The sequence below is a fragment of the Plectropomus leopardus genome, chromosome 18 (genome assembly GCF_026936395.1).
Source record: "Plectropomus leopardus strain MGB_pleo_1.0 chromosome 18, ASM2693639v1, whole genome shotgun sequence".
Classification (NCBI taxonomy): domain Eukaryota; kingdom Metazoa; phylum Chordata; class Actinopteri; order Perciformes; family Serranidae; genus Plectropomus; species Plectropomus leopardus.
Window position 1 is genome coordinate 1,118,575 of NC_142193.1, and position 27,817 is coordinate 1,146,391.

Sequence of the window (27,817 nt, forward strand, 5' to 3'; positions counted from 1 at the left end):
TTTGATTGGGAGTTACCCAAGAACTGACCATTAACTAATGATTAGTTAATGGTCAGAATTAATTAAATGTTAATTAAAAGTTAATTTTTTTTGTATACCTAATTATGGTTAGTTCCTCATTCCTTCCTTATTAGTTCCCTATTAAGTAATGATTTGCTTCTGTATGACATTTGATTGGGAGTTACTCAAACACTAACCATTAACTAATGATTAGTTCCTCATTCGTTCGTCATTAGTTCCTCGGTAACTACTACTTTTTTGTATACCTTAGTATGGTTAGCTCCTCATTAGCTCCCTATTAAGTAATGATTAGCTTCTGTATGACATTTGATTGGGAGTTACTCAAAAACTTACCATTAACTAATGATTAGTTCCTCATTTGTTCATTTGTTCATTTGTTGACCTCGTGGGTCGTGGGGGCATCATGTTGAGACAGCACACAGTCTTCTTCAAATAAATTGTTGCAATTTATTGCTGGAACATTATCTCCCTTCATTGGAACTAAGAGAGCTAAGCTAAGACAATGAAAAAGTGGATATCTGTGTACTTTGGCTACATAGCGTACATAATGTACAGGTAAAAAGATACGATATGTTGTTACATTACATGATTGCATATTGGTTGTGTCATGCTGTGTTTTCTCTGCCACCTGAGGCTCAGAGCTTACACTCATGCACAGTAAAGTCTATATCTCATTTATAATCATGATGAAACAAGAATCAGAGATCTAGTTCAGCACAGATGACCTGGAGGGAGGAAGCAAAGAGAAGAGGAGGACATGTTAGATTTTTAATTATTTGGTTATTTAGCCATCAGCAATCCACCTCTCACTTTCTCAGCACACTCACATCGACACATATTTATTGAAGCCTTTTTTATAATCTTTTGTGTACACAGAGAGCCCACAGATGACATGCTGTACTGAGATGTGAGATTTTGATTTGACCTATATTGATGTTGCCCCCACTCATCCCTACCTCTTGTTGTGTCGGCGGAGAACAGCCTTGTTAATCTCCCTCAGCAGAGTTTCCTTGTTGTTCTTTATGTTGGCTTTCGCCACCTCCAACAGTGACTCAATCTTCTCCTGGCTGTAGGGACGCTGGAAGGTGGAGAAGTCATCCATCCTCACTTTGAATTCCTTTGCATCTATAGAAAACAGTCAAGACCTGTTAAGGCTCAATCATCTGTAACCCTTTTACTTGACATCTTGCAAATTGCACACAGATTATGATTTTGTTCCACTCTGGCATCTAAATCAGCAAAGTCTGCTACTATTCACATCATGATTTACTGTAAATTAATTGCTGTCAATCAGCTCCCGCGTTGCTTTTCTAGGCTTAAAGGAACGCCAGACTGCGAGGTCCCTTCAACATGATTTCAAACCTCTAAAGCTGTCAGTTAGTGTTGCAATTTAACCAAAACCTAAAAAAAAACCTTCCAAAGACTCCTCAATTGTAATATTTCAGGAGCGACTGCATTCAAACTCAGGCTGTGGTATATCCTGAACTGAGCTGGCACCATGTGAACACACATATTACTGTTAGCAGTAATATGTGTCTGTGGTTGATTATGACCACAGGACACACTAAGCATCCTTAACTGTGAGCATATCCATAACAGACATGTTTCAATCAAGCTATTTTCAAATAAGGGTTTCACGATTATGGGGGTGGGGGGGGGGGGGTCATAATGATCTAGCCCACTCTCACAACAACTTATCAAATACCACCACTTTGTCAGCGGACCTAAACGACTTAATATGATTAACTAGGTACCCTTCTGTGTCAGTTTTTGACATTTAGAGACAGTGTCTCCATTTACACTTGTTAGATGCATTGTGTATTTTCCAAATACGCTTTTGTTTTCACAGAACATGTAACATTTCTGCTTGTTAACCCTTTAAAACCTGGATCGACATCGCTTTTCTTAAGCTGCATTCAGACGCCATTCACAAGTATTTAAACCTTCGAACTGTTAGCAAATTGGTTTGATTTCTTTTAAAACATGGGGAAATGGTAATGGGCAACTTGGTAAGAAATTAGTAGATATCGAAAATTATTTTTTAAAAGTGTAGTGAAAATTTCCAGAGAACTATATTTATAATTATCATAATTATATATTTAAAAGTAAGTAACCTGCAATATCTTACTGTTAAGTGAACCATCAGTGTTCCTCAGTTTTTTCAAGCTACCACTGTTATGGTTGTGATAGTTACAAGACGTGGCCATGGGATACATTAAATGATTAGGTCAGCACTAGTAAACCGGCTTGCTGATCTTTCAAGATAGATGTCACTCAGGGATGAGTGGAAACATTTTAAGTACCTTATTGTTTTAGATAAACAATAGATATTGCTTTAGTTTTAGTTTGTTTGTTGCTGAAGTTGAATTATGAAAAATAGTCATGATCTGCCTCCAGAGCAGTTCTTCTGAGAAGAAAAGTCATGGAAAGATCTGCATGTGTGCAACAGACCTTTGCAGTTTTGTCTGTTGAAGAGCGGGAGGTAGATGATTGTGGGCTCATTCTCTTTTCCCTCAAACACGTAGCAGTCCTTTGGCCAGTCTCTGTCCTCCAGGATCTTGTCGTCTATCTCAGGGAAAGGCATCTTCATCTCAGCTGCATGGTCTCTGGCAAGAGTCAGAGTCTGTGAACGCAGAGAGTGAACATTGTATTCCAGTTTTCACAGCTTTCATTCCCTGGAAAGAAAGTCTGGGCAATAAATTACACTTGAGTTGAACATGTGCTGTAAACAGTTTATAACTTGGCAGACTTATAAATGATTTTGGAAGTAGTAAGCAAGTAAAGTAATAGTCTATGAATGGTCAGGGACCCTAAATCTGGGTGACTATCCACATTTAAATGAGAACTAGCTCATCCCAAATCATCACATGTTGCTGCTTTACAGTGGACTTTCGCATCTACTATTACACTCTAGGTATCCTGCGTCTGCTCTTCTCTTCTACGTTCTGGGATGCCACTACCATGATGTCAACACAAGCACATGGTGGGATGACACTGCATGTGGTTATGTTTAGGCAACAGCTCATGGCATCAATGCCGGGATGTCAATACACATGCCGGCACGTATGATTGGGATTAGGGGAAGGAGGGACATGGTAAGGTGAAAAAACCCATGAAATTCAGACAGGAAGTGAACGTCACACCCCGTCAGTTTGTTGGACCCCTCCTACCCGCTCTATAGGGAACTTTTTGCTTAATTTACTACGTCATTACCTGCAGTGTTTTTTCCTGATGCCATTCTGTGGCCTTTCATGCATACAAGATTTATGCAATTTATTGACAGCAGTTAGTATCAACCCAGGGTTGAGACAGACTAAACACACACACACACACACACACACACACACACACACACACACACACAAACACCTATTTTACAGTACCTCAAACATGTTTCCAGCACTGTACTCTGGTGCAATGATTAGGTCGATGTCTCTCTTGTCTCCCAGAAATGGAGGGTAGCCTACATTTATCAGAAATCCAGCGTCCACCAGGTGGATTCTTTCATTAGAGCTCAGGCAAGATGGAACCGTAGAGTCTGCACAGCAACAGAAGGATTTTTTTCAATTCAACCAAACATCAGCATGTTTTAAATTATTGGTCTTTTTATTTATTAACACATTTACTTACTAATTGTATTGTATTGTGATTGCCAATGGCTGGGTGAAGGTGTATTTTTTATGTGTAACTGTGTCCATATTCCTCCTTCATTAGTCATCATGGATTGAAGAAAAGACTCTCAAATGATCAGATTGCTATTTACACATCCAGCAGATATGGAGTTACATAAGCACTTATTTTGGTGTCATATTTGTTTTTACCTAATGTGTGTGAAGTTTCAACTCTGTTTTTGGTCTCTGCCAACTCCTAAAAGTTTGCTTATCTGTGGGTTCATGACTACAATTTGTTGATTGTAGTTTATTGAAATCTTTTCAAAACCTTTTAAATACATGTAGTTATTTACCTGTTTTTCCTTGCACAGAGTCAGATGAGATTGATTGGCTTAGGGTTCTTTCTTAATCTTCTATTTAGTGGACCAATATATCTTGCTGTTTTGCTTTGCTTTGCTTTTTGCTTAGCAAAACAGCTAGCCTGGCTCTGTCCAGCTATAACAAAATCCTCTCACTAGCACCTCTCACTAAATGAGGCTTGCTTGCTGAATGCATATGAAATCCAGAGTTAGAACAATTCAATTAATTAATCGATCAATCAATTAAAAATAAATAAATACTAGTAATAATAATAAATAATTAAGTCAAGCACTCTAAACAGCAGATAAGAGGTAAATGAAAGGATAACAGCACAAAGTAAAACAAGAAAAGATATGTTAAAAATAATAAAATTAGATACAAACTAGTAACAATTAAAGGGACTATTAAAAGGCTATTGCCAGAAGACCTGAGGGTTCTAGACTAGACTAGGCTCATAAGATAAAAGCAAGTCTGACAGATAGCTAGGACCAAGACCATTAAGAGCTTTAAATATCAATTAATGGATCTTAAAATCAGTTTTTAAGCAACCTGGAAGCCAATGTAGATACTTTCAAACTGGTTCTTTCTTTCTGAGTTTGTAATTGAGAAATATTTTTCTGGGAAGACAAGAAAGTAGAGCATCACAGTAATCAATTCTGCTTGTAATAAAAGCATGCATTGGTGTCTCGGTGTTGGCTCGAGAAGGAAATGGTCTCACTCTGGTAATGTCTTTGTTTAAATAATATTTCTGATTCCAGGTTCAAAACTAAGATCCGAATCAAAGACAACTCTGAGCTTTTTTACATGTTGACAGGTTTTCAGTGATAATGTTTGTACTTTTAGTTTCAGTTTCTCTCTCAGCTTCAGGACCAATAATTAACTCATTGAGTGCCACTGACGTATATATACGTCATTCAAAAGCAAATGCTTGAGTGCCATTGACTTATATATACGTCAAAGTGTGTTTTCGGCGGCTGGTACAAGGAGGTGCTCTCATGCTCCCTGTGTGTAATTTTGGGGCTGCTGGGATTTGTCGTTGTAGTAAAAAAGACAGTAGATCAAAACATGAAGTGGAGTAGCTGGGATCAGAGAGAAGAGTGATCTGTACAAGGTGATTCGAAACTACAGCAACAACGCTACATCAATTCAATATCTGCATAAAATGCCCCCCAAAAAACGGAGAGGGTCAAGTGGCCAGTTTCACCAGTGAACGCTGGAAGAAACTCTAATGGCCCCCCTCCCCCATGCTCTTGACTGATTGTCTCTTCTCAACGCAGAGGTGCAGCGGCTCTACTCCGAGCTTTGCAAGTGTTGTCTGGATTATATCACGGAAATATACAATATCATGTTAATAAGTGAGCTTTGGAGGTGCTGGTAGATAGATTTTGTTACCTTTAGAGCCAGGCTAGCCATTTTCTGTTCCCTATTTAATCTATGCTAACAAGCTACTGGCTGTGGCTTCATATAACCCATACAAAGTAGATCCATAGATCTTCTTGTCCAACTTTCAACAGAGAAGCAAATAACCAAATTATCCAAAATATAAAATTATTTCTTTTTTAAAAACATGAGCAAAATAACATTTATTTTAACTTCATTTAATTGTGACAATTGCTGGAGATGTCTGTCATCTCACCTTGGTATTGGTGGAGAAAGTTTGCTGTTGTTCCCCACTCCCATTTCAATATCTTGGGAAGGACGTACTTAGTAAGCAGAGTGGCTGGGGAAAAACATGTCAAAAAGAAATATACAGATGTGTTTACATCTCAAAATAAAATGGGTCTGTGTGTCTACAACTTTGACCAGTGACTGTTTATCTGGAATACACTGACCATGTGTTTTCAGGGTAGCATTCTCCAAGCTGTGGCTCCAGGTCTCGACTGTATTCACCAGTCCCAGACTCCAGCCCTGAAAAAGACTTCTCGTCTCCTCCGTACTCCTTGACAAAAGCATTGCTGTCTTGTCCTGATTTACATACTCTAGAAAAGATAATAATAAGTAAGTAAGTAATAAGTCTGTGGCATTTTCAATCAGAGATTTGTTATTATCTGTGATTATTTCAACACAGGTACAAAAAAGTTGAAATGGTGAGAAAATGTAAAAACTTTGATGCCATTACTTTTTGGGTATCTGTAGCTGCAATCTTGCAAAGTAGCGTGCAGCTGAGTTTTATAGTAAATTCCCTGAGCCAACACGTTCTCAGTCCCGACTTATCAAATACAGCAGCCAGTCAGAGGCCTATTATGCTCTAGGTACCCACACAGCCATTCTGCGAGGTGACTCATGGATAGGGCCCTCCTGGACAACAGCCCCAAAGCACATAAAGAGGTGTTCTGATGGGCTGTGCATCCAACATAACATGCCAACGTGTGACCTGGCAGGGCAGATGCTATTATGTCTTCCAGTCTCCCTCACAGGGAGGAAGACAAAAGAGCATCTAAATGTCCAACATGGTCTAATCCCAAGTCGTCATGTTTCAGCTTTGCAGTGGACTACCACATCTACATATTACTCTTTTGGTATCCTTTTGTGTCTGCTCTTTAAGTTGCAGAATACCGCTACCATGATGTCAACATAAGCACACGGTGGGATGATGCTGCACATGGTTATGTTTTGGCAAAAACAGGACATGGGGACCAACATTTTCATGTCAACAAATGCACATGTTGGCACAGATGGTTAGGATTTGGGGAGGGAGGCACATGTTAAGGTGTAGAAAAAAAACCCCATCACATTCAGATGGGAAGCAAACACCGGACTCCTGAATGAAAGTGCAGGTTTTGTTCTCAATCCATGTTCTCAAGTGGTGTGGCAGTTGCCGTCCAGCCATCCTCAGGCTTATAATAACCTTGCACCTGGTTCTCTCCAGCTGTTCTCACCTGACGCTGTCCTGCGATGTTTCATGGGGATACAAAGGTGGCTTTTGTTGTTGCAATCTCACGTTATCTCACGTGGTATTTTACAAGTTTTTTTACAAGAATTAGAACAGGCTGAAATGTCTCCTCCAGCCCAAACCCCCTCCCTTCCACACTAAGCTAATCAGTGCTGTAGAGGGGTTTTATTGGAGTTGGCATAAAGTCCAGTGCGACCCATACTGACACTAAGGGGTGCATTGTGCTTTAGAATCAGACGGCCTCGACCAAGTTGCCATATTTGACACCTTGGGAATGAGAATGAGGAGTGTGAACAGGGTTATTGTCATCATCACCCCTACCTTCTAGCAATTTCTGTAGCTGGTCCAGCTCAGACAGAGCAACAGGATCATTAATGGTGCTTCTGGTCAGGTCTAAGAATTGATCTTGGATATTGTATACACGAAGGTACTCTTCAGCAGCAGCATCTCTGAATTCAGCCTCTGAAACAGAAACACACACACAGCAAGACATTTATGGCTGCAGCTTGTAAAAAACACATTTAGAGTGAATGGTAATGTCAAACTGTGATTACCTTTCAGCCAAGCAGGGATGTAGTTGATGATGGCCTGCTTATCAGCCAACGCACAACCTAGAATACCTACAAAAGTTCAACACATACACACAGTGTGACAAAGAGGATTAGCATGTATGCATGATTAGCAATTCTACAGTATCAATGAGAATTCTGTGACACAAAGACAAAATACACATACACTTTTTAGTGAGTAATTATGTGAGTAATACATAATTTTTTTTGCCATAGATTTGGTTCTCTTACAGTGTGTCACCGTCATTGTGTGTCTTGAAAAGCTTTCATTGGTGGCTCACATGACAGCTAGCAATTAAATGATAATGTAGCCAATACACATGAATGAGATTGTGGGGCCTCTGGTTGAGTAACTGGGCAGGATGAGGAGGATGTGAGACAGGCTGGTGGTCACAGTCAGATGACCAGTGGAGGTACAAAAAACAACAATTAGACTGAGGTGGCAGGCATAGGAGGGCTCAGGCTTGATATAACATATTAGTGACTGAGTGTTAAGTAGCAGCAGTGGCAGAAAGGGAAGAAAAGGAATGGTAAATGGACTGTACTTATATAGCGCTTTTCTAGTCTTTTGACCATTCAAAGCGCTTTTTCAAGACATGTCACATTCACACACACATTCAAACAGTGGTGGCTGAGGCTACCGTACAAGGTGACACCTACTAGGTAATAACCATTCATACACATGCACACTCCGATGACGCAACATCGGGAGCAATATGGTTTTCAGTATCTTGCCCAAGGATACTTTGAAATGTTGCCCAGAGGAGCCGAGGATCGAACCGCTGACCTGCCGATTAGAGGACAATCCACTGAGCCTCATTTCAAATAAATAGCCAACAGGAAATTAAAAATAACATGTTAATTACAGAATGTAACACAAAGAGGGTATTAACTCTTTGAAACCTGGAGTGACATCACTTTTCTTGTGCTGCTTTCAGACCCCTGGCAAAAATATTTAGACTTACGAACTGGTAAAATTATATAAAAACATGGAGAAAAAGGCAATGAGCAACTTGACAAGAACTGTTTCACAAATTGCAATAAATTTGTAGATTTAAAGAATTATTTTTAAGAATCTAGGGAGAAAGTAAATTTATAATGATCAAAATTACATATTAAAAATTATTTAAGAAATTATTGTAATTTTTAAGCATTTTCTCTAGATCTTTTTTCTTTCTTTCTCTCTTTCTTTCTGTCTTTCTTACAAATTTTCAGGTCATTTGATTAATTTCTTGCTTATCCATGGGTCATTTCTTCTTTTGTTGGTCATTGCCTTCTTCCTGAATCAAGCCAATTTGCAAAGGTTTAAGGAGCTAAAATTAGCACGTTCACCCAGGTGTTGAGTTGCCATCAAACGATCTTCTTGAAAGTACATTGTTTGTTGAACCCATCCACACGTCCAGCAGCATGCCCTGCCCACAAAAAGGTGCTATTTGGTATCGAAAACTGGCTTGGCAAAAGCACTATCAAAACAGCACTACTTTACGAGCTGCATCTACAGCTATATGGGAGAGATAAGTTGCCAAACAAAATGCTGAACACAGTCTGAGCATTTCAGAACAAAATAAGTGCCCTGTATACACCTGACAGAGAATTCATTCAACTCCCAAAAGTACTATCTCTCACTACAAACGACCCACCTCTGCAGCCACCTCTGAATCCAGACTCAGTGATGTGCATGAACACAATTTTCAACTTTACTGAAAAACCCTTTCATGTGGATGTATCCTCTCTCACTCCAACTATCAGACAAACAGCATTCTGGAAATTAAACTCAGCAGGTGTGGGACACTTTCGGACTTTGGAGTCGGAAAAGAATTTTCCCACTTTGAGATCACTTTTAAAAATAGTGATGTCCTTCTTTGTGAGCACATATGCATGAGTCAACAGTCTCAACCACAACCACTATTACGAGAAAATAGAGGAACTTATTCACCAAAGTATAGCATAGTAAGTAAATGCATATTGGATATATTAAGGGGCTCAAGCACCAAATGCCAGGGCCCAACAGTCCCTGGAACTGCAAGCGAAAGGGACCGATCTTTTTGTAGATATTTTTCCACTGCACACACATTTTTGAAGGGCAAGGTATGCTTGAAAACTTAAAAATACTGTCATACAGCCTTAGGTTATTGATTTAAGATCAAATCGATTAATATACAGAATATTTCTCTTTATTGGCCAGTTGCTGACAAAACTCCTGCCTTCGGATGCTTGGCAGACACAGGACTTCTGTATGGTGTGTTGTTCCCTTTGTGTGTGTGTGTGTGTGTGTGTGTGTGTTTGTGCATGTGGCCTTATTAGCCTATGCTATAAGCTGTACCCTGTATGAAATGATTGATTAGTCATGTTTTGTTTAACTGATTAATTAAACAGTCATGATGTATCACAGTTAATATTAAATTACGACATGGAAGAAACTCCCAAAGGTGGTATGTTTAAAGGAGGAAACAGCAAATCACTTGTAGAGAAGACAAAATGCCATAAAGTACATGACAAACTCTATTTACATGTGAACATAGATCTATGGATATATAAGAAAGAGAGAGCGAGTGAGTGAGTGAATATGTAAGAATCATCACCATTCTCATGGGGAAAATAGTGAAGAGATGATACCAAAAGATCCTTTTTAATGTTGATTATTGCTTATTTTGTTTTGAATATATTATATAAATAGAATGATAAATACGTAGATCTGGAGCCAAATTTTACAGATTAACTGGTGCAGATTTAATATTGTATCTAATCTCTTACTTTGAAACATGTTTCTAAGCATGTATTGGTAATGACTTTCCAATATACTTTAATCATTTCAAAATAAAAGCAAGCTATGAATTGGTTTCCAGGGTCCATGTCCACAAACATTCAGAGAATATTCTCAGAGCCTAGCCTAGTTTAGCCTAAAAAAATCTAGCAGGGAGTCTTTGAGTAGTGGTGATTCTAAGAGTAAATCTGAGCAAGGAAGGGAAAGAAACTTTGACCTCAGTAGAGAGTGTGGTTAACTCTGTTGCTCAATATGACACATTCTATGTACAGATGTGATTGGTTGTATTTTCTGTGAGCCTGGCTCACAAGATGACAGTGTAAAAAGTGTTGTTTTTGTGATGATAGTCATGTGCTGTAGCATTTTTCAGTTGCCAAATATCCTACAGTTGTGATAACTTTATTTCTGGCAGTTGAGATTCTCCAGACGTTACTGAGACCTGAGCTTTACTCAGTGTCAGTACTGTACAAAGACAGAAATACGGACCTCGAGGCCTTGGAGATCAGCGAGCAAACTACAAAGATACATGGTAAGTTCTGAAAATACAGTGTCTTGTGTAAGCTATTTTTGTTGAGTTTCTTCTCAGCAAAACGCCCTGAGAAATGGAAGTTGGTGTTTTATTGTGGAATGTAAACAACGGAGGGTGTGTAATGTGCTGTGACAGTCTGATAAATAATAAAGAGTGTGCATCTTGGTTCACTGCTGTTAGCCGCCCCTCCAAGCTAACATAAGCACAACCACAGCTGTGCTGCGGTGAATTTTTGTGAGTTTCAAAATGCTCCAAAAATAAACAAGCACCTGTATACGAGCGAGTAATGCAACGCAATTTTTTTCCCTCATTTGGTGTGAACGCACAGTAAGACAGTAAGAATCTTTTTGAATACAGGCCATGGTGTGTATTTCCATTCTGCTCTGTAAAACTGAACCTTGTAATTGGACTATGTCCATCTCTGGCATCTTCTCCAGCAGCTCTCCGTTCTTGAACTTGCTGCCAAGGAGAGACGTTTCAATGAAGACATCCAACTCTGTGAAACCAGCCTCATGAGGGCTCATCTCGAACCAATTCCCTAAGAGACAGTAAGTCTGTTAACACTTGCAAATAATTGCTCACTAAGCTGCTAATGTGACATATGTATATGCATGTGTGTACCTACCTGTGGAGCAGTCATTCTCCATGGCGCTGTAGATGGGGTAAGGGTTGGTAGCATTTCTGTACATCTCATCTGACAAATGTCGTAGGTCCATCTAATAAAAGGAAGGTTTCTCTGAAGGATTACACATACAGTGTTCAAAACAGAGGGTGCTGCATTCAAATGAGACATATTAGAAGTAAAAGTGTGTGTTCTTGCCCTGGTACCTGTTTCATGATCCCAGCAGAGGTCAAGACTCCCCAGACATCAGTGAGAGAGAAATATTCCTCCTTTGCCTTTTCATCCAGCCAGACTAAAGCATAGTCCAGATCGACCCCAGGACCTGACAGCCTGGACACTGCTGCGTCCACGTTGGTGCTCCACTGAGGGTCACTGTAGATGGAGGTCATGGACCTATCAGAGGGGAGAGTTATACATAGGTGGAGAAAAACATCATTGGAGCAACTGTATTGTTTCCTGTAAGTACTACAAGCTGTTTCAGCCAAATTTTAACAGGTTTTATCAAAACCTGGGGCTTTAACACAGAGAAGCAAAAATTTTTACTAATGGCTAGAAAACTAAAACTGTGACTTCTGAGATCTGTACCAAAAGATAGAAAACCTCATATGCAAGAGCACCGACATCTGCAATAATCCAAATTACTAATATGCCAGCCTAAGTAAGGATGGTAAATTTGTGAAAAAAAAAGTAAGTGAATAAAGGAAATGAAATAAAAATCAGAGCTGCAAGCAACAATGAACGGGCTCCCGTGCCTTTGTGCATGTCGGAGAAAACACTAAATATTCATAAAGTTGCTGTTAATAAATTACAGACCACACCATGTACTGTCATGTACATCAAATAGTAATTGTCTGAAGAGGCATACTTCCAGCTGCCAGTGGGTGGCACAGTCGATATGACACTTAATTGGCCTGTTAATGTCTTCAGGCCTGGAGCCTTACAAAACAAAAATTAAATTTCAGGAAGACTGGACAAGGTTACAAACTATTTTACAACAACTTCCTGTTTAGCACTAAACAATGCCATGGCAACATAATTCGATCTAAACTTACAATAGTCACAAGAAATATCATCAATGTGTTAAGGCCATGCTGACCAAGTTTCAGATGGAGCTGTTCCACCAGAGGAGTTTACTACGATATAAAATATGTAACTTTCTGCTGCCAGTGGCAACACAGAACACTGAAAACACAGATATAAATGTTAATGATACTAAGCATCTGGTCTGTGCATAACATGAAGACCGAGCTAAAACAGATTAGGAAGCAGCATGCAGGAAAACGTTTATGCGTTGCTAGGCAACAGCTGTCACGTCCAGCAGTTGCAGAACTATTTGTGTTGGCGGAGCTCAAAAAAACATTAATTAAACAAATAAATCAATCTGTTGTAGCCTGCCCCTCCCTGAGCTACCACCTTATCGTGGTGGAGGGGTTTGCGTGTCCCAGTGATCCTAGGAGCTCAGTTGTCGGGGGCTTCATGCCCCTGGTAGGGTCACCCATGGCAAACAGGTCCTAGGGGAGGGACCAGACAAAGTGTAGCTCACAAGACCCCTATGATGACATCAATCAATGGTTCGGAGTTCCCCTCGCCCGGACGCGGGTCACCGGGGCCCCCCCCCTGGAGCCAGGCCTGGGGGTGGGGCTCGATGGCGAGCGCCTGGTGGCAGGGCCTTTACCCATGGGGCCCGGCCGGGCGCAGCCCGAAGAGGTGACATGGGACCTCCTTCCCGTGAGCTCACCACCCGTAGGAGGGGCCGTAGGGGTTGGGTGCAATGTGAGCTGGGCGGCAGCCGAAGGCGGGGACCTTGGCGGTCCGATCCTCGGCTGCAGAAGCTAGCTCTGGGGATGTGGAATGTCACCTCTCTGGTGGGGAAGGAGCCTGAGCTGGTGCGCGAGGTTGAGAAGTTCCGACTAGATATAGTCGGCCTCACCTCGACGCATGGCTTGGGCTCCGGAACCAGTCTTCTCGAGAGGGGATGGACTCTCTTCCACTCTGGAGTTGCCACTGGTGAGAGGCGCCGGGCAGGGGTGGCAATACTTATTGCCCCCCGGCTTGGTGCCTGTACGTTGGAGTTTACCCCGGTGAATGAGAGGGTAGCCTCCCTCCGCCTTCGGGTTGGGGGACGGATCCTGACTGTTGTTTGTGCCTATGGTCCAAACAGCAGTTCAGAGTATCCACCCTTTTTGGAGTCCTTAGAGGGGGTGCTGGAGAGTGCTCCTTCTGGGGACTCCCTCGTTCTGCTGGGGACTTCAACGCTCACGTTGGCAATGACAGTGAGACCTGGAGGGGCGTGATCGGGAGGAATGGCCCCCCCGATCTGAACCCGAGTGGTGTTTTGTTATTGGACTTCTGTGCTCGCCACAGATTGCCCATAACGAACACCATGTTCAAGCATAAGGGTGTCCATATGCGCACTTGGCATCAGGACACCCTAGGCCGCAGTTCAATGATCGACTTTGTAGTCGTATCGTTGGACTTGCGGCCGTATGTCTTGGACACTCGGGTGAAGAGAGGGGCGGAGCTGTCAACCGATCACCACCTGGTGGTGAGTTGGCTCCGATGGTGGGGGAGGACGCCGGTCAGACCTGGCAGACCCAAACGCATAGTGAGGTTCTGCTGGGAACGTCTGGCAGAGTCTCCCGTCAGAAGGAGCTTCAACTCCCACCTCCGGAAGAGCTTCGACCATGTCCCGGGGGAGGCTGGGGACATTGAGTCCGAGTGGGCCGTGTTCCGTGCCTCCATTGCTGAGGCGGCCGACCGGTGCTGTGGCCGTAAGGTGGTTGGTGCCTGTCGGGGCGGCAACACCCGAACCCGCTGGTGGACACCGGCGGTAAGGGGTGCCGTCAAGCTGAAGAAGGAGTCCTATTGGGCCTTCTTGGCCTGTGGGACTCCGGAGGCAGCAGACAGGTACCGACAGGCCAAGCGGAGTGCGGCGGTCGCTGAGGCGAAAACCCGGGCATGGGAGGAGTTCGGTGAGGCCATGGAAAATGACTTCCGGACGGCTTCGAAGAGGTTCTGGACCACCATCCGGCGTCTCAGGAGGGGGAAACAGTACTCCGTCAACACTGTGTATGTTCGCGACAGGGCGCTGCTGACCTCGACTCAGGATGTTGTGGATCGGTGGAAGGAATACTTCGAAGACCTCCTCAATCCCACCAACACGCCTTCCGTTGGGGAAGCAGGGCCTGGGGACCCGGGGGTGGGCTCCTCTATCTCTGGGGCTGAGGTTACCGAGGTGGTCAAAAAGCTCCTCAGTGGCAGGGCTCCAGGGGTGGACGAGGTCCGCCCGGAGTTCCTCAAGGCCCTGGATGTTGTGGGGCTGTCGTGGCTGACACAACTCTGCAACATTGCATGGACATCGGGGGCAGTGCCCTTGGACTGGCAGACTGGGGTGGTGGTCCCTCTTTTCAAGACGGGGGACCGGAGGGTGTGTTCCAACTACAGGGGGATCACACTCCTCAGCCTCCCTGGTAAGGTCTATTCGGGGGTACTGGAGAGGAGGGTCCGCCGGACAGTCGAACCCCGGATTCAGGAGGAGCAATGCGGTTTTCGCCCCGGTCGTGGAACTGTGGACCAGCTCTGGACCCTTGGCAGGATCCTTGAGGGTGCTTGGGAGTTTGCCCAACCAGTCCACATGTGCTTTGTGGACTTGGAGAAGGCATTCGACCATGTCCCTCGGGGGGTCCTGTGGGGGGTTCTCCGGGAATATGGGGTTTCGGACTCCCTGATACGGGCTGTCCGTTCCCTGTATGACCGGTGCCGGAGCTTGGTCCGCATTGCCGGCAGTAAGTCGAACTCGTTTCCGGTGAGGGTTGGACTCCGCCAGGGCTGCCCTTTGTCAATGATTCAGTTCATAACTTTTATGGACAGAATTTCTAGGCGCAGCCAGGGTGTTGAGGGGGTCCGGTTTGGTGACCTCAGGATTAGGTCTCTGCTCTTTGCAGATGATGTGGTCCTGTTGGCTTCATCGGGCCGCGACCTTCAGCTCTTACTGGATTGGTTCGCAGCCGAGTGTGAAGCGGCTGGAATGAAAATCAGCACCTCCAAATCCGAGACCATGGTTCTCAGCCGGAAAAGGGTGGCGTGCCCCCTCCGGATCGGGGATGAAGTCCTGCCCCAAGTGGAGGAGTTTAAGTACCTCGGGGTCTTGTTAACGAGTGAGGGAAGGATGGAACGGGAGATCGACAGGCGGATCGGTGCGGCGTCTGCAGTAATGCGGACGCTGCACCGGTCTGTCGTGGTGAAGAGGGAGCTGAGCCGAAAGGCAAAGCTCTCGATTTACCAGTCGATCTTCGTTCCTACCCTCACCTATGGTCATGAGCTTTGGGTAGTGACCGAAAGAACAAGATCGCGGGTACAAGCGGCCGAAATGAGTTTCCTCTGTAGGGTGGCTGGGCTCTCCCTTAGAGATAGGGTGAGAAGCTCGGTCATCCGGGAGGAGCTCGGAGTAGAGCAGCTGCTCCTCCGCATTGAGAAGAGCCAGATGAGGTGGCTCGGGCATCTAATCAGGATGCCTTCAGGACGCCTCCCTGGTGAGGTGTTCAGGGCACGTCCCACCGGTAGGAGGCCCCGGGGAAGACCCAGGACACGCTGGAGAGACTACGTCTCTCAGCTGGCCTGGGAACGCCTCGGGGTCCCCCGGGAAGAGCTGGATGAAGTGGCTGGGGAGAGGGAAGTCTGGGTTTCCCTGCTTAGGCTGCTGCCCCCGCGACCCGACCCCGGACAAGCAGAAGAAAATGGATGGATGGATTGTAGCTTGCTACTATTAACAAATAAAAGACTAGACTAAATTATCTTCAGCACTCTTCCTGTGGCCTCATGCCTACGACCGAATCACAGCTGTGATGATATACGAGCACATCACTCCCTCTCGTGTGATATTGCTTAAATACAATTTAAAGCACTTTTCCTTAGTCATTTTTGTGGTTTCACTATCTTTTTTTCTCTTCTGTTTCTTTTCTTTTCTTTTCTTTTAAACTAATTGTCAGATGTTTTTTGTACTTCTTACTCATTTCCTGCCAAGTTTTGGGCTTTTTCTTCTTTTGTTGCTCATTGCCCTCTACCCATGTTTTCCCATGTTTTTTTCCACATGTTTAGCATTTAGCTAACACGCAGTTGTGTCAAGCAGCTGTGTCTCATGCATACAGAATGTTGTGTTTATGTGTGTTAATGGTTTTTGTTACCAGGTTGACCCAGAGACTCCTCCCAGGTAGAGCAGTGTGTCCAACAGATCTTCCTTTTTCATTTGATAGAGGGAACCCATCAGACCCACAGCAGCCCGCTGGCCCCCACCTGATCCCAACAGAGCCATGTGGGGGACCGAGTCCTTGTTTGAAACAAGATGAATAGACAATTAATTTGATAGTTTATAGAATAATTGCGTAAAACAGTCAGCTGTAAGAGAATGTCATTATTTTGGACTTTTGTGCACTTTTGGAACTCTTTTCATGACAAGCAGCCAATAAGGTATTTTGCTCCACTCTGTTTATATTTGTGCTTACCATCATTTTTGTAGTTTTATTTTCACTTCTTATGTTGCACTGTGTGCAGTGTTTTGATGTATGTTTAGTTATGTCTATTTACAAATTAGTTTTTTTACAGTGTGACAGGATGGCGTTATGCGGAGGACAGAAATGCCCAATAAACACCCGTGAGAGAATGACCTATGTCTGTGTTGTTGTGAAAGGAGCTGCAATAGGAATTCTTCTGTATCTGTCCTTTATGTCCCAGGATGCCACTACCATTATGTCAACAAATTCACATGGTGGGATGTTGCTGAACGTGGTTATGTTTAGGCAACAAAGGCACATGGCAACCAATGCCATGACGTCAACAAATGCACACACTGGCACAGGGGGTTAGGATTAGGAGAAAGAGGCCCATGGTGAGGTGTAGAAAAAATATCACATTGAAACAGGAGTTTAACTAGTGCTCCCAGAATATTAATACATTTGTGTGACTCATTTTCTCTCTCTCTCTCTCTCTCTATGAATGATACACCTGTCGGTAGATGAATTAGAACAGGAGAAGTGCTTATTAACTTGGATTTTAAAAAAATTACCACCAAATTTTGAGAAAAATAAATCTTTTGATTGTCTTACACCCTTAATGTAAACCTGAAAAAAATAAAGCAAAAACAAAAGTGTTGCGTTTGAATGTTTTGTTTAGTTTATAGGCTGTGTCAATGAATGAGGATTTTAAAGGCCAACTATAACACCTCAAATCCTGCCAATGGCCTTTTTTGTTGTTCTATCTTCTTTTTGTCTTGGCATCTCATCACTATCCAAAACAAAAATATAAGCATTATCAATAGTTGTACCTGCTACCTGATGAATTTAAAGTCCAGTTTATGTCCAGTTTTTAGCTCTGTTTTGGTCTCCATCAACTCCTGAGAAACATTTATCGCACTTTAGCCGTTACACACTCCTCTGTGTCCACAAGCTAGCTTTGTGTGTCTGCTGTTTGGTGCTGAGCAGGTAGTGTACACTAATTTTATGAGAGCTTTATCACTAAAAAACTCAAAAATATGGACAATTGACGATTATCACATACTGCACTTTATCAAGCTGCTGCACTTTTTAATGCTGCTGTTGCCTCCTGTTGCTCAGTTATTGCCATTATTCTAATGCATTTTATTGGTTTTATATTGCCTTTTTATAGGTATCTATTTATTTATTTATTAAACATGGAATTGAGTACTTGATTTTCATGGTCAGAATAATAATAAAGTATCCTTGAACCCTTGATAACCGCTGCATGTTTGATCATATTTTAAGTAAGCAACATTTTACCACTTTAATTTTAGTATATGTAGATTTATACAGCAGCCATAGCAAAACCATCATTTTGGCAAAGTAACAGAACAATAACAGAATAAGGCTTGAAAAAAATGTAAATGTATTGGGTAATCCCAACAGATTAATCTAGGCATGCTCAAATATCTTTTTTGATTGTATGATAACATCCCATATTATATAGCAAACATATCTTATGACATATAGTTTCAGTCTTTTAGTTGCAAGCCACAGTATCTGCTACCTACATCAATGCAGCCTCAACAGTACAGATTATTATTTAGGTTACTGTCAAAGAGTCAAATCACATGACATAAGGATGTGCTGAGATCTACTATGTTACCATGAGTTTGTGCGATGGTCATAGTCATTATGCAGGTATATTTATGCAGATATTAGTGTTCTGTGAAGAGAGGTTATCATGTAATATTCATGTGTAGGACATTTGTGCAGACTTGAAACTTTCCAAATCTTTTTTTTTTTTTTTACAGGAAAAAAACAAAGAGAGACAGACTAAATTATATAGTCTTTCCTAAAGTGAAATAAGTTTTTTTTTCTTACTGCAGAACAGTTGATTCCCAGCCTGTTGAGTGACTCCAGGACTACTTGTTTTCTCTCGTCAACATACTCCTGCTCACCAGCACACAAAGACTGGGACTGACGGATGGGTTTCTGAAATGAACAAATAAAGCTAACTGAGTTAGACAGAACAAGGAATAATACAAATAAATAATAAAACAGTGGTCCACATAGTCAAGATAAAACAATTCAGCATAATAACATTAAAGCTTCTTAACTATTATAAAAGCGAGTTTGACAACAGCTCATTTTGTGGACAGCATTTCTCCAGACTGTGTGGGCGTGGCAGAGCATGTTTTGATTGACACCTCCTTGGATTCCACCTTTGTCAACGGTCTCTCTCCTCCACAATGACAGCCATGAGCAAAGAAGACTCTGCAGCTCTATCCGTTCCAGCCTCTGACTGTGGCTGCGTTCCTAAATCCAATGGTCTAACCCAATGGTATATTCTATCAGTGCTCTGCATTTACGCACAGTCCAGTTTGTTTGGGCCAGAGTGTGGTCTGGCACTCAGAGTGAGTGTTTCCAAATGTACCGTCATTCTCAAAATAATGCATTTCACTGAATGGTGAGTTTATAAAATGCTTTGTTCCCTATATTAATGTAGCATACAGTAAGCATAATGAAGCACCTGCGAGCTGAGATGCACCTATTTGTTGTCAAAACTATGAATGCAGTGATTAATGAAGGCACTGTAAGATTAGCTATCACTAGTACCATATTATTGATTTGTTCATATTATTTTATTGCTTTACCATTTGCAACCTACTCACTGGTGTCCATCTATGTAATGTTGGTAAAAGCCAGGAAACATACACACTGTGTGCTGCACATATAACATTACATTAGTTGAAGACTTCGAGAATGACATTGCCACATCTGGCAACATAAAATCTACCACAATGAAAGGAGTTTTGAGGGATTCCCAGTAGGCGTTTATTAGTATCAAGTGACACCTGACTTTAAATTGGCTTTGTCCATATTACGTAATATGGATCGGGGATAACCAAACCCAGATCAACCCAGCTTCAGAAAACAGTAAAAAATCAAAAAAAAAAAAAAAACAATAAAAAAAACCACTGAAATAGTAATATTTCAGTTTTTGATCGAGGCTAATGTCTATCATTTTTCATGTTTTTATTATGCATGTAAGAGCCTAAATTACATATTGAGAACGTTTTGGTGATCTGGGTTCCTAGAAGCGTTAAACAAAATTCATGAGAGAATTTAGTAGAATAATATGCCAGTAAAGAATATACATAAAATAAGCACACAAAAAAGAGCAATAGAAAAAATACTTACTATTTATGTTTTTTAAGAAACCAATAATAATAATAATAATGATAATACAATATTCATTTCATCCCAAAGTTGAGTCTTACTCAAAAATTTAAGTGCTGTACACTATCATACTGTATATACTGTATTCATGAAAAAAATGCCTTTATGTATACCTGTACTGCTGCAAAATAATATCCCATAAGGCCTTTAAAGCCTCTGGGAACCCAAATCACAGACAACTTATGCACTATATGTAATTTAGGGTCTTACATGCATAATAAAAAGCATCAGAAATGATCATCCTGTCACAGGTGCAGCAGTATTCTCATGAGATAGACAAAGAGAGGGGTTGAGTGGATCAACACGCTGTGCACAGCTGTACAATGAATTTAGTCAAATTTGCAGTAAAGTGGGAGTGATTGGACAAAATTGCAAGGTCGTTAGACTTCATGGCATTTGGCTGTTACAAACTGTTACAATCACAACATCCCAAATTCCTAGAGGGACTGTTAAAAGGTGAATCATGTTTTCATGTATAATGTATTATACAGAGTGGATTATTGCCACATTCTCAGCAGATGCCGCTCAGCTGCATATATAAAGTGGATGTGAGAGGTGGCTTTTGGTTTGGGGAACAGCAAAAGTACTGTCAAGGCAGCAGTATTTGATGACTTCAGAATGAGAACAGAATGATATGTCTCACTTTGTGCCATCTCTACTCTCTTGTCCTGACCATTGCATTACACCTCATCTCATCTGCTCGTTGCTAATGAGCTATAAGCAGGTGACTGATCTCATCTCGGTCCTTCTTGGGGAACACAGTGAGTCCAAGTCACAAGTGACATGAGTCTACTGTGGTCAGAGATATCACAAAGCCAGTGGCAGTTGCGGGATCTTGAATCAGATGATCCAAAACTTTACAGTTAAGTCTTACAGTTAACCCTCTGTCTGTTACATCTGACCTGGCCCATAGGCTCAGTTGTAATTTGTTACTTCTGCCAAATTCAGTGTAATTGCACAAGGATGTAAGTCCTAGAAGGAACCTTCATATTTTCATTCGTTTCAGTAATGTGCATGTTGCTGCTATAAAAACATGAAGCATTACAACAAAACCAAAATGTGTTTCCTCCACACACAGACTCACATGGTATCAGGGTAGGGGTAGCTGAAATATGGCATTATCTCCTGATAAAGGAGATAGCTGATTATGCCCATCATGCTATTAATACACAACATCAATCCGTCTGCCTGCATCTCTCACCTCAACAGCAGTTGCATTCCCCTCGATGTTGTCCACTGCTTTTACCAGAGCCACTGAAGTCACAAGCCAGAGGAAAATCACAGAGGCTGCACAGCTTGTATTTCCAGTCAGCATGTTGGGGCATGTGGAAACAATGCTTGATGTTAAATAAAATGCTAGAAGTAAACCCTGCTTTCTTAAGACTTCTCTATAGTTACAGTTAACGTTACAGTTCTCTGATCAGATGTTGCTGGTGTTAAAGTTACGCCTTTTTTCATGGAGCTACTCAGGCTTTCGTCAAATGTGGGCAGACACCGGCAGGCACAGACACCATTGGGCCTGAGTAAATCCAGAAACAAATTACACAAGCAGCCAGAGATTTCTGACGCACACACAAATGCTTACATAAGCTTATAGATTTCTTCCATGTGTTGGCCTCTGATGGAGGCATTTCCCATTACCAGATGTTAGAATCGACCCAAGCTGAAAAACAAGGACACACACACAAATTCTCTTCTATTTCTTCTCACAGTGCTGTTATCTCTAAAGGATGATAAAGGGTTCTGATAGCCTTGTTCCGGGTTTTGTAGCCCACTGTAGTCTCACTGACTACAGCGGGTTATTTGAAGAGTCTTTGAAATCAGCAGGCAAACAATCAATGGAGAGTCTCCAAGCAGATTGGATTCCTTCTCACAATACTGTCTGGCTTTGCTGGACAGATTGAGCTTAACCCTAGAACACTAACTAATAGCAACACCATCACTAATGTCGGGTATATTTTACTCGATATAATGTACCCAATGAAAAATACTGTCATGGTTCCTGCATTCTCCTCCTCCCCCTCCCTGCCAGTAACTTTCCACTCACCTTCCTCTGACCTGCTCTACCTGCAAGCCCCTCCCACTGCTGCAGCCTGCTCTCCCCACAGCTGCAGCTCATCAGCAATCAACCCGGTATTTAAGACACTCCAGCCCACACACTCATTGCCAGATCGTCCTCTGCAGCATGCATGTCTTTCCAGCACTTTCCAAACAGATCATCCGTTGCCGACTCTGCCTGTCCCCGACCTGCTCTCCTCGCCTGACTCCTCGTGAACCTACCTGCCTTCTGTCCCCGACCACGTGCTCAGTTTCGGCATTCCGGAAATCTGACGGATTCCCTGGTAAAGACCTCTCTGCTCTGCTCCGACGATTCTCCTGCCTGATCCCTGCTGGTACTGTTGTTTCCGTGGACGGACTTCCCGGTAACCGAACCCCTGCCTGCCCTCGACCATCTCTCCGCTCGATCCCCGACAACGCTCTCACACGTGTTGTCGGCTCACTGAGCTACGGGGTTTCCTCGTCACCAGCCACAGTGGGTACAAGCTTCGTGTCTTCGCTTCGTGTGATTCCCAGAGACATTGCTAGGGCTCACAGCTCGAAGAACGAACTCTCAGTCTGTATCCTGTTTTCCATTCGTGTTGGTTTTAATAAAAGTTATTACCAACTGCCAGTGGAGTGTACTGTACTGCATCTGGGTCCTCCATACACCCGTTACAGTACGATCTGGCCAGAAATGGACCCAGCAGACTACGGTGCTCTTCATTCCCACCTAGCCCGGGTTGAGGGAATGCTTCAACAGCACGAAGCTCAACTCACCTCGAACGCGGCGGAAGCTCACCAGTCTGCTTCAGCGTTGGAACAGGCGCTAACTCAGCTAGCCACGCAGGTACAGCAGATGGCAACCACGCTGACTCAGCACGCTGCTCCAGCTCCGGTTCCTGCCCAGCCCGTTCAAGCACCTACGTCATCATCCAGCGTCGCTCCTGAACCCCGGGTGGGGGCTCCTGAACGCTACGCTGGAGATCCTGAGGGTTGCAATCCGTTCTTAACTAACTGTTCAATCCTGTTCGCATTGCAACCCCACACCTTCGCCTCAGAAGCAGCCAGAGTTGCCTTCGCCATTAACCACCTCACGGGTCGAGCTCGCCTATGGGGGACGGCAGAATGGGAGAGGGGCACGCCAGCCTGCTTGTCGTTTCCTGCCTTCGCTGAGGAATTACGCAAGGTTTTTGGTCCGATTCCTGTGGGTCCAGACGCCACTGGGGGGCTCCTGAATCAACGCCAGGGTAATCGATCCGTCGCTGACTTCGCCATTGAGTTCCGTACGACGGCTCGCCTGAGTGATTGGAACCCAGCTGCCCAGTGTGACGCGTACCTGAACGGTCTCGCCCCATACATCAAAGATGAATTGGCTTCGTTTGATCTTCCGCATTCCCTGGACGGCTTGATCGAACTCACCACTCATTTGGACAGACGAATCCTGGCGAGGAGAAGAGAACGGCTCCGGGAGGGGGAGACTCGTCGGACTCTCGCCATTCAGCCTGGTCCTTCCTCCAGTCCTTCCTCGAACTCTGTACAGGGGACAGAACCCATGCAGGTGGGTCGCACCCGGCTGACAGCCGAGGAGCGGGAGAGACGGCAACTTATGTCTGTACTGTGGTCAAGCCGGACACTTCGTATCCAGTTGCTTGGTAAAAGGGGCGGGCTCAGCAGTAAGAGGGGGCATTCTGCTGAGCCGATCCCGGAACTCTGCCTCCAATCCACGTCCTCTGTTCCATGCCCAGCTCCAGCTCAAGGAGGGACTCCACACCCTCGCCACATTCATTGACTCTGGGGCCGATGTTAACCTGATTGACGAGGAGCTCGCTCGTCAGTTAGGGGTGCAACAGGTTCCCCTTCCTCGTCCTGTGCCAGCCAGCGCCTTGGATGGTCATCTGTTGGGGACCGTCACTCATCAAACCACTCCCATCGCCATGCAATTAGCGGGGGGACATCACGAGACCATTCAATTTCACATTCTGCGGTCTCCGAATCTGCCCCTAATCCTGGGGCATCCCTGGCTTCGCCGACATAACCCTCACATAGACTGGTCCACTGGCTCGATCCTGAACTGGAGTCCGTCGTGTCAACAGGTCTGCCTCAAACGACCGAGCGAACCCGCTCCATCCCTCAGTTCCAGCTCTCCCCCGGATGTTTCCATGGTGCCGCCAGAATACCACAACTTCAGGGAGGTATTCAACAAGGCACGGGCTACTTCTCTCCCTGCTTCCCGTCTCCTGGCCGCTCTCACCTGGGAGTTGGAGGAGCGGATCAAGACAGCGCTGGAGGAACAGCCGGGTCCCAGTTCCTGTCCGCAGAACCGACTATTCGTGCCGCAAGAATTCAGGTCTGAGGTTCTGCAGTGGGCCCACGCATCTCGCCTGACCTGTCACCCTGGGGCCGCTCGGACCAGGGAGGTCCTGCAGCGACGCTTTTGGTGGGCGACTCTGGACCAAGACACTAAAGACTTTGTAAATGCCTGCCCGATCTGCAACCAGAGTAAGACGCCCCGCCAAGCTCCTGTGGGCCTCCTGAAACCTCTCCCGGTCCCTCATCGTCCCTGGTCCCATCTCTCCTTGGACTTTGTCACCGGGCTGCCTCTGTCAGACGGTAACACTGCCATCCTGACGGTGGTGGACCGGTTTAGCAAGATGGCTCACTTCATCGCTCTGCCCAAGCTCCCCTCCGCTAAAGAGACTGCGGAATTGATGCTGATCCACGTCTTCCGTCTGCATGGCCTGCCTACTGACGTGGTGTCGGATCGAGGGCCTCAGTTTACGTCTGCATTCTGGAAGGAGTTCTGCCGTCTACTGGGGGCATCCACCAGCCTGTCATCCGGATACCACCCCCAGTCCAACGGTCAGACAGAGCGAATGAACCAGCATATGGAGACCACTCTTCGCTGCATGGCATCCAGCCAACCCACTTCCTGGTCCTCCCAGCTCCTTTGGGTGGAATACGCCCACAACTCATTGGTCAGTTCTGCCACTGGACTCACACCATTCCAGTGTGCTTATGGCTTCCAGCCTCCCCTGTTTCCGGCCCAAGAAATAGAGACTGCTTACCCGTCAGTGGAGAACTTCATCCGCCGCTGCCGCCGAACCTGGTCTCAAGCCCGGTCAGCACTCCTGAAGACCGCTGCCCGTTACATTTCCTCAGCCAACCGTCGCCGCTCCCGGGCCCCTCCATATCAGGTGGGACAGAGAGTGTGGCTCTCCACCAAAGATCTTCCCCTGAGGGTGGAGTCCCGGAAGCTGGCTCCCAAGTTTGTTGGTCCCTTCCCGGTCGAGAAGGTGGTGAACGAGGTCGCAGTCCGTCTCAAGCTGCCCCGCTCCATGCGCATTCACCCGACCTTCCATGTCTCCAAGCTCAAGCCTGTCAGGGAGAGCCCTCTGCAGCCCGTCGCCCGGCCTCCTCCTCCTCCTCGCCTCATCGATGGCGCCCCGGCGTACACCGTTCGACGCCTTCTTCGCTCTCGTCGCCGGGGACGTGGCCTGCAATACCTGGTGGATTGGGAGGGATACGGCCCGGAGGAGCGGTCCTGGGTCCCGGCTCGGCAGATCCTGGACAACCAGCTGATTGAGGACTTCCACCGTCGCCATCCTGATCAGCCCTCCCGTGCCGGTCCTGGAGGTGGGTCTTCTGTTTCTTCTCCTCCTCCTTCTCCAGTTCCCGGTCCATCTGGTTTGGGGTCTTGCACGAGGGGTTCCGACTCGCCAATGGGGGTTGACCCATCTTCGGACAACGACGACGACAACGACAACGACAACGACAACGACAACGACAACGACGACGTTGCTTCGATGGGGTCCGAGGAGTTCTAGCCCTCCTCCTGGCCCCCCTCCGCCCGCCCGGTTTGGTGACCTTGGTTTGGGGCGTCATGGGCCGTCCCTTGAGGGGGGGGTTCTGTCATGGTTCCTGCATTCTCCTCCTCCCCCTCCCTGCCAGTAACTTTCCACTCACCTTCCTCTGACCTGCTCTACCTGCAAGCCCCTCCCACTGCTGCAGCCTGCCCTCCCCACAGCTGCAGCTCATCAGCAATCAACCCGGTATTTAAGACACTCCAGCCCACACTCATTGCCAGATCGTCCTCTGCAGCATGCATGTCTTTCCAGCACTTTCCAAACAGATCATCCGTTGCCGACTCTGCCTGTCCCCGACCTGCTCTCCTCGCCTGACTCCTCGTGAACCTACCTGCCTTCTGTCCCCGACCACATGCTCAGTTTCGGCATTCCGGAAATCTGACGGATTCCCTGGTAAAGACCTCTCTGCTCTGCTCCGACGATTCTCCTGCCTGATCCCTGCTGGTACTGTTGTTTCCGTGGATGGACTTCCCGGTAACCGAACCCCTGCCTGCCCTCGACCATCTCTCCGCTCGATCCCCGACAACGCTCTCACACGTGTTGTCGGCTCACGGAGCTACGGGGTTTCCTCATCACCAGCAGAATGACCAGAATGCAGCAGCACATCTGGTCTTCAACCAGCCCAAAAGAGCACATGTCACCCTGCTGCTAATTTCTCTTCACTGGCTTCCAGTGGCAGCCAGAATCAAATTCAAAGCACTTCTCTTGGCTTACAAAACAATCACAAGAACTGCTCCAGCCTACCTGGAATCCCTGATGCAGGTCTACTCTCTTACTCGCCCACTACTCTCTGCATGCGAAAGATGCCTGGTGCTTCCAGCCCAGCACGGCTCTAAATCTCTAGCCAGACTCTTCTCTTCTGTTGTTCCCAAATGGTGGAACAAACTTCCAAATTCTGTGCGTTCTGCTGAGTCCCTTTCTACTTTTAAGAGACAATTGAAAACTCAATTGTTCTGAGAACACCTAGGCACTTAACCTGACTCTTCTCCTCTTTGCCCTTTGGGGTAGAGTAAGTCTGATGGTCCAAAACCCAGCACCTAATGATTATCTAGCACTGACAAAGTTGTGTGATGTTTTATGTTGATTGTCATCGTAAGTAGTTATACTGAGATTGATGAATCTCACATGCTGAGATCGCTACTGGTTATTACTGTGGTTTCCAATGGGGGGGGGGCTGTGCGGCACTTCTTCTGCCACGAGACGGCAATACCTGTGACCAATCACACCTGAAGCACTTTTTGCACTTACTAAGGGTTTTTTCCTTAAGTCTAAATTCTTGCTTGTGTTGTATGTCGCTTTGGATAAAAGCGTCTGCTAAATGAAATTGTAGAATTGTAGAAAAATGTTTTGATTATATAAAATCCCCTGGAAAATACCACTAAGTGACATTTATTCATAACTATTACACTAAATAAAGATTACATGCAAATTCCAGGACCACTCTAACCACACTGCATGCCTTACATACAGTCAGTACAGGCAGGGTAGTAGTGGTGACAGTGGCGGTTCTAGACCAATTTCACTGAGGGGGCCTGGCTGGGGCCAGGGGTTTTGATAGAGGGGCACATTAAACCCGCGGCAAAAAAGACAAAGATTCGAAATCTTATTTGACTTTTTATTTTCATAAAACTTGTTAGACCATTGCAGTCATAACGTTACAGTGACAATGAAAAACAGTATAATAGTCACAGTAGTACTGAATTAAGTGCTGCTAAGAGATTCATATAGGTGCAGGTCTTGTGGGACAGTCTTAAGCTGCCCTACTATTACAGCAACTGTATTCTGCGGTTTTGGTGATTTCTGGCAAACCGATCAACAAATGAGTCAAGAT

General features: G+C 44.8%; 1 protein-coding gene across 1 annotated transcript; it reads right to left on the reverse strand.

Moving 5' to 3' along the window:
* Nucleotides 1–445: 445 nt before the first annotated feature.
* On the reverse strand, nt 446–21,575 carry LOC121957031 (cytosolic phospholipase A2 gamma-like). The gene is made up of 14 exons (XM_042505524.2): nt 21,285–21,575; nt 18,725–18,835; nt 16,553–16,695; nt 11,576–11,762; nt 11,373–11,463; nt 11,145–11,285; nt 7,440–7,505; nt 7,207–7,347; nt 5,825–5,971; nt 5,629–5,712; nt 3,405–3,559; nt 2,473–2,644; nt 978–1,146; nt 446–746 (listed from the first exon to the last, which is right to left on the reverse strand). The coding sequence occupies exons 1-14, from the start codon at nt 21,396–21,398 to the stop codon at nt 728–730; spliced, it is 1,740 nt and encodes a 579-aa protein (XP_042361458.1). The 5' UTR covers nt 21,399–21,575; the 3' UTR covers nt 446–727.
* Between the last annotated feature and the right edge of the window lie 6,242 nt (nt 21,576–27,817).

Excerpts from the sequence above, each read along its gene's own strand:
- LOC121957031 (XM_042505524.2), bottom strand. The coding sequence starts at position 21,398 with ATGCTGACTGGAAATACAAGCTGTGCAGCCTCTGTGATTTTCCTCTGG. Across the intron at positions 18,836-21,284 it reads GGAATGCAACTGCTGTTGAG|AAACCCATCCGTCAGTCCCA; the intron begins GTGAGAGATGCA and ends TGTTCATTTCAG. Across the intron at positions 11,464-11,575 it reads CTGCTGGGATCATGAAACAG|ATGGACCTACGACATTTGTC; the intron begins GTACCAGGGCAA and ends TCCTTTTATTAG.